Here is a 7,500-nt window from a genome sequence, read left to right as displayed (position 1 = left end):
ACTGGAGCAACCTGAGTCTTCTATAATACAACGAGAAATTGTTAAGAGACTATTTTGTCACGACGGAAAATAAACACTGAAAAACATTTACAGCCGTCTCGTTGCCGCCGTAGTCAATGTTAAATCGTCCACAACAGTGTGAAAAAGCTCTTGTGCTGTGTTGTGTTTTCTTTTTGGAAAGGTTTTGGTCGTTGCTTAGTGTACAGGAAGCAGAACTGTCTGTTGAAGAGATACGCTAATCAGGTGCGCGCTAAATCTCTCCGATAATAATACATTTGGTTCGACTTTTTGATGTATTAGGCCCGTTTCAAACGTCGAACTTTACATGCGCCGAATCTAATGCAAATGACCGAAAACAATAGATTTTTCTCATTTGCATTAAATTCGGCATATGTAAAGTTCGACGTTTGAAACGGGCCTAATTAGGGACTTTAAAGGGGCAGTGTCATGGATTGTAGTAAAAATATGGAAAGCAAAGGAAACGTTTTTACCGATGGCAGAGATGTGACGAAGGGCTAATGCTCGAAACGTCAGCTCAAAATAGAACTTTGCTCTAGTATAAGCCTTTCGCGATTATTCCATCTCGTTCACGTCGTACAATGTGGGCGAAGTTTCTTAAAAATAAGTTAGTACGAGCGATTTCAGACTGAAAATAGAGAATGAAAGATTCCCTGTTGCATGCTCACGTTGTCGTCAAAACCTAAAATTTAGTGATTCACGTCGTCATCACGCAGAGAACCGCAAGAATCCGTCCTAAAATCCGTGCTGCACGTGCAGCACGATTATTTATGCTCTTTTAACCAATGATATCATTGTTTTGTGGCGTTTTCGTCGACGTCGTCGTCGTCGTCGTAGATCTTAAGCTCCCTACTCTCCCACCGACGCAGCACCAGTTTCTTTAGAAACTAGTCATTTGTTGAAAATGGCTAGGTTTCTCTTGAGGTTTGGTAACCGACATTTTCTCCTGTTTAAACGTGTTTTTTAGCGGGTGGTAATACACGTTTACAGCGGCATTCGGAAGAAAACAAATATTAACGTATTATCATGCAAATTAGCTACACACTTCTGAGGGGGCAAACAACACAAGTTCGAGAGGTTATAACGAATATCTTAGCCACACAGATGATTTGTTTCATGTTCATTGAATGTTTATCATCCAAGTAGTAAAACAGAATGCTAGCACAAGTTACTTCGATTTTTTTACTGAAAAATTAGCAGGTAACGAAGTAGAAAGTCAAAATGTCGGAGGCAATCAAAAGATATAAAATTACTATAAAAGGTACTTAATTCTAAATTTTAAAATGTACTTTTATGTTAATTCAATATTTCGACGTGCCGATTTTCCGCAATTTGCCTTTATTCCAATGTTTGCCCCCCAGCATAACACATGGCTAATTTGCATGACAATTTGAAAACCAACATGGCCGCTATCGTGAATAAGGCCTATTGACGAGAATAGTCAATTTAGAGAAAATTGGGGATTGTCGTCATTTCAGAGGTAGAGGATGGGTTGATCGTTTTCTTCGACGGCGCCGTCGTAGATCTTAAGGACCCTGTCATATCTATATGCTATGGTTAATTGAGGGAATGGATTGATAGGTTATCGCCTCGAAAGAACATTGTGTTTTAAAACACATCAAAACAGCGAACGGAAATATGAAACCATTAAACTTGTCAAGTTTCATAACCATCTCCGTATATTAACCATGCGGCATCCATTTTTCTTGTTTTAGTAATTTTGTATTCCTTTGTGTTTCGTGCAACTTTTTCTTTTCCGTGTCTAACTTGTAACTGCGTTTTTTTTCTTTTCGTTTTTTCGACTTTTTATTCATTGTGTTTGGACCTGAAGACATTTGACCGTGTCATGGGTAAGTTGTGAGACAAAGGAGTTCAAGTAGTTCAGTTTTATAAAAAGGGAAATATTTTTTTCAGGAAGTACTTTGTAGCATTCGTAAGGCGATCGGCTTGTTACCCAAACCGAAAACTAAAGGCTAAACAACAGGAGCATTAACTTAGAAGTACAGTGTAATGCAATATGCGCTCATTCCACCCCTGTTTGACGATTGGAAATGGAGGCTTCTGATTGGCTCAATTCAAATTTCACGCCAAAAAGGAGCTTTCTGATAGGTGCATTTGAATTCAGCGAATCAAAAGCCTCTATTTCCAACCGTCAAATGTTGGTCGAATCAGCGCATATAGTACCACTCTTAGACCTTGATACAAAAGAAGCTGTTGCAGTACCCAATGATGGCCAGCTAGCGAGAGCTACATGAAAGTCATATATTCCAAATGCGGATATCAAACGATTTACTTTGGTTGCTGTAAAGAGGCCTGGAAGAAGCCAGGCTTGATTTGGATTCTTCTGGTCAGACCTCTTTGCTGTAACTCCTCAACTGATGTTGTTTCATAAACAGCTGCGATGCTAACGAGAGCAGATACGCTGTTCTTTCATTCGTCCATGTATTGCTAAGATAATGTCGCTTCGTAAGGTGATAAAGCGGTAGGGCTGAGCTATAACGTTTAATAGCTCTCGATAAAAGGGGCGGGCGCTAAAAGTAGACGTGTGAGAACCACGAATTAAAAGTTATGTTATTTCAGTGTTTCCCTGAAGGACAAAAAAAGTGTTTTCTGATTTCCACAATTCACCAAAATATGATGCTGCCATTTCATCATCAAGAATCTTCTTCTCTTTTCGCTTACACATGAGAATGGAAGGGATGGGCATTTGTTAAAATTTGGAAACGTTTGTCAATTTTTTCTAATCTGAACTTGGTGTTTTCAAACGAAAATCGCAATTTAATATATGTAGCCTCATCACGTTGCAGTTTATCTGATTTCTTCTCGCTTGGTTGCCACGAACGTTCTATTAGTGTCTGGCAGTGCAAAATCACGAGTTTAACTATTATTGAGCAAAAGACAGTAAAAGCCACATTCTGAGCAGTGGTGTTAATCGATCTCGTCACTCGCAAGGGTCTTCATCAGTTCCTCCCTTTTGCGGCTTGGGAGGTTTTGGCGCTCACCAAGTTCCCATTTAAAATGGTTAATGCAGATTGTTTTATGTCTAACCTTGTGTGATTGTTGCATAGGTCCCAGTAAGGATGCTAACACAGGAGAGGTGATTTGGAGGCACAGAGCTTTAGATGCCGATGGAATTTGCTCACCCGGTAACGAATTCAAAATATTTCCTCTCAAAACCTACATGTCGTTTTGCCTTCGATCGAAGGAGAACGCGTCCTAATTTGCCAAAAGGAATCGAAATTTTTCTCTTTGAGGGACACGAAAATAGCCTCCTCGAAGATTATTTTGCTTTTTGCAGGGGCACCCTCGCGTGGATTCTCGCACGCGTATTGTTCTCGATCTGATGACAGTCTCTTTTTGTCACATGCTTAGTTTTCTAGCTCGGAAACGCACAAACTAAGTGACTGTCGAACGCACTTTAATAATCCGAGATTACTACTAGTCTACCAAAAGTTCCTTTCCCCCGCTCGCTCCAATTCCGCAGAGCCTGTGTCCAGGCTACAGCTGACAGCACAAGACCATGGGTTTAATGCCGGAGCAAACAAAATGTAACTTTGTTCTTGTTACTAAACGTGCCCAGTTTCCTTGACACTTCGCGTGCTTGAATTCATGTTAATTTTTCAGGTGAGAGAGTGGAGAACAAACAAGTTCTTGTCAATAAATCCATGCCTATTGTTTCTCCAACTGGACTGCAACCAGGTACATGTAGCTAAACATCAGTTTCGTGAATGGCAGCTCTTTCTAAAGCCCGGCGCACACTGTCTAGAGCTATCAGCTTAGCAAAGTTTTATTCGCAACTGTTGGCGAAAGCAACGTCCCCCAGTATACGGTGACGTTTTCAGCGCTTTTAGTCACGCGTGCCATCGGCACGAGTGAACATTTCCTCCAAGTGTGCGCTCGTGAAAAGATATCGCCTCACATAGCCTTACCATCTTTCGCAAATAGGCATGCGTAGTGTTTGAGATAGGAAGAATGAATATGGCGGCAAGTACGTGGCACTTAGAAGAAATGTTCACTTGTGCCGAGAATCAGCATGTTGAATATTCGGCGCCGATGGCACGCGTGACGAAAAGCGCTGAAAATGCCCCCGCACACTGAAGGAGGAACTTGCTTACGCCTTTGCCAAGCTGATAGCTCAAGTGTGCGCCGGGCGTTAAGCCCATGTTACACTAGACAATTTTTCGGGCAACTTGTGTCGAAATTTAGTCGCGGCACGAGTTGCACGGGAAGTTGCACAGTGAAGCGTACGTTGAAGCAGACCTTTCTTGGCCTATGAGCAAGCTCTTTTGTAAGTGTCGTGTGAGCGGCGAAGCCGCGAGAAGATTGGGGCGGGAAAGAAGAGCCTCTTCTTCCGGTACCAATCCTCTCGCGGCTTCGCCGCTCGCACGACACTTACAAAAGAGCCTGCTCGCAGACTACACCTTTCTCAACACTTTTTTGATACCGCTGTCATTGCTAGAAGTACGTGTCGGTTCTACTTTCACACAAAGCTGCAACAAACAACCCTCCAGCAACTTGTGTCCCAACGTTTTAGAAAAAATGTTTTCTGTCACCTTATGCGATCATCCACAGCGAGACAAGTTTCTAGATACTTTACCTAGTGTTATATGTCTAGCGACTAGACTTGCACGGCGCCAAAAAATTTCGAGTCGAGGGAGAAATTAATGAGGTCAGTTTTTGATGGAAATGTGGTGCTGTGTCGGTGGTCGAGTGAAGCTGAGAAATTCTGCGTTATCAACTGGGTTTGTAAAGGAAATTGGAGAGTTGGTTCAGAGCGAATTTGGGGAAAAATACCCAATTTAACTATGCCTTTATCCTTGAATGAAAGGATTATTAGACTTTCTTGCCTCCTTTTGAGTAATGAATTATCTTCAATTTGCTTATACACCTGTATTAGGCCTTAGGAGAAAATTAGAACAACTTTGTTGTTCATTCTTAGGCACTCCAGGGCAACCTCCTCAACCAGAGTATAAGGATGTTCCTGTGTCGTAAGTAGTCAGGCCACCTTGCTTCAAAGTCATCATTTCTTCACGCCCGCATTTCACTTCTTTTGTTAGTTGTACTTAGTGATCAGAGCGTTTCTTTAAGTATCAAGTGCGAGAGCTCACTTTGTGATTTCGTCGACTTGATGAATGGCTTAAAAATCTCGCGTAACATTCACAAAGTTGCTCGCACAGTTGTTCCCGCTCTGCTTACCTTTTTTTTTTTTGCGAAGTTAACCTACGTTTGGCACTCAATAATCATCGCTAAAGATTGCTTGCTTGCATTTGTAATTTCGTCGTGTTACTTACGGCAGAACAACGCAAACAAAGGTTGTTTAAAGTGTGCTTACGAGTTGTTTGGAGTTACGCGGGTCTATAAACTGTAATCTTGCTTTTATTTTCAGATATAAAGGCCCAAAGGATATTTATATCGAACGAGTTCTAGTGACGTCAAATGCCGAAGAGGTGAGTGGCTTGTCCGCAATGGCGAAATGGTTCGTTTTTTCGGTTCCCCTAATTAGCATGTCAAGGATTCATTTGGTAAAGCTGTGAACTATCATATGAGATGTTGTGAAGTCAAATCAAATGTCTCCGGGATTCGAATTTGGGGTATATTCGTCGATAACGAGTGTTCTCACCCTCTGTACCAGCCCTACTCACCGGCATTCGGAGATAGAATCCAGTCCCTAGTTGGATCATCGGCGACTTCGGCGTTAACTGTATCTTGTTTTGATGATTTGTGGGGAACACTAAGGTTGACAGGTTTTAGAAAATTGATCTGTATGTTTTTAATCACTTGTTCTCATCCTTTCATTTCAGGCATTTTTGATTAAACTTCTTCAAAGGCAAACTCGGAGACCAGAGATTGGAGACAAGTTTAGCAGCAGGCACGGACAAAAGGGGTAAGTTACTTGCATTTGACATTTCGCAGCAACTTAGTGTGGTTTTCATATTTCTGTTCTCGCCGAATGTCAATCATCGTATCGCGCCACTTCGCAACAGTACTGTTCTCACTGAATATTTAATTACCACATGGCACCACATCACGAATTAAGCGGGTCATTGCCAGCTTTCTCTGTTCATTGCGGTGTTGATTTCATTGCCTCGTAGCGCCAACTCTGGAGTTGCGTTTTAGAGTTTGCCCTATCATCCTCTCTTTGTGTCGTTTGGCAACCTCCTTGTATCGTTTCAGTTCGCTCGTTACGACAGAAGTACGAGGACATCGCCTAGAACGTAGTTGCCTGCTCTAGTCGGCAATCTGGGACAGCGAGGGGTGTACCATTCCTACTGATGCGGCCGAAAAATATCGCGCCACATTATTAGTTCATCAGAAGCGGAAGTAGATTCATTTGTGAATTGCTAGCACGCGTTTTCCTGTGCTCCAAGTATGTGGTGTTTGACCATCGCATTTGAACGTCTTCGTCTTTTATTATTGGCCAAACGAATTACTTTGGCCATGGTATTTTGGCACTTTCCTGAAGAAATCTCTAAATAAATTGTATGACAATTGTATTGTCTTTTGATTCGTTCTCTTTAGTGTATGCGGCTTAATCGTGAATCAGGAAGACATGCCATTTTCGGATCTGGTAAGGCCATCTTAATCGTGTTACTTGCATCATGATCTCTATCATTTTTAAAAGTCTTCTTTGTTTGATGATTCTTATTTTTGTGCATTGCAGGGTATTTGTCCTGACATTGTAAGTATCAATTCAGTTGGCGATTGTTTGCGATTTTTTTTCCACTTTTGTGGAGCATTCTTTTCGTTATTTTGAAACCATTTGACGAGACTACAGTACGAGTTTTTTGCCTTGACAGATAATGAATCCTCATGGATTTCCGTCTCGGATGACGGTCGGAAAGCTTATCGAACTGATGGCTGGAAAGGCAGGTGTCTTGAACGGACATTTCGGATATGGAACTGGTAAGCTAAAATCGAAAACCATATGATATACTAGTTGTCTCTGCAGCAGATTTTTTTCGAGTTTTTCCTCTAGATTCCAGTGTTTCATTGTTCTCAGGAAGGGCATCGTTACAAATGACAAGGGCTTTGGCAACGCCAAACACAATATCATTGGTTCAATGTCTAAAATGATCGCACTGCAAGTATACGTCACGCATTTTAGTACATTTTTTGCTGACTTAACAAAAAAAACAGCGTTGAAAGACAAATTTAAGGTTGTGACGACAACGTGAGTGTACAAGAGTAAATTTTCCATTCTCCATCTTTACTTCAAAACCGTTCGTGCCCATCCAGTTATAGGGTGTTTCGCCGTCAATATTGAACAGTGTGGCGGAGATGGAATGACGAAATTCTTTTTATTATATAGATAGTGATGAAATACTAGGATTTCTCCTTTTACTAAAAAATCATATCTTCACCGCGCGCAGTGAACATATGATTTTTATCTTTCACATGTGGGAATATAGGTGTCGTCATGGCAACGAACAAGATTACCCAATAAAACGCGAGCTTCCTCTTCATTGATACTTTTGTGCTTTA

At 41.4% G+C, this 7,500-nt stretch overlaps 1 protein-coding gene across 1 annotated transcript in view; it reads left to right on the top strand.

Annotated features, from left to right (window-relative positions):
• Positions 1-7,500, top strand: part of LOC138019425 (DNA-directed RNA polymerase III subunit RPC2-like) — a 46,038-nt gene that overhangs the window by 32,298 nt on the left and 6,240 nt on the right. The window contains exons 35-44 of the mRNA XM_068866213.1: positions 182-243; positions 1,850-1,868; positions 3,087-3,164; positions 3,643-3,717; positions 4,958-5,006; positions 5,405-5,465; positions 5,820-5,902; positions 6,538-6,586; positions 6,680-6,697; positions 6,816-6,921. Coding sequence (XP_068722314.1) covers positions 182-243; positions 1,850-1,868; positions 3,087-3,164; positions 3,643-3,717; positions 4,958-5,006; positions 5,405-5,465; positions 5,820-5,902; positions 6,538-6,586; positions 6,680-6,697; positions 6,816-6,921 — 600 coding nt within the window. The remainder of the gene's footprint in view (positions 1-181; positions 244-1,849; positions 1,869-3,086; positions 3,165-3,642; positions 3,718-4,957; positions 5,007-5,404; positions 5,466-5,819; positions 5,903-6,537; positions 6,587-6,679; positions 6,698-6,815; positions 6,922-7,500) is intronic.

This window comes from Montipora capricornis, chromosome 10 (genome assembly GCF_036669925.1).
Source record: "Montipora capricornis isolate CH-2021 chromosome 10, ASM3666992v2, whole genome shotgun sequence".
Classification (NCBI taxonomy): Eukaryota; Metazoa; Cnidaria; class Anthozoa; order Scleractinia; family Acroporidae; genus Montipora; species Montipora capricornis.
Note: the sequence above shows the minus strand (reverse complement) of the source record. Positions and strands in the feature narration are given on the sequence as shown.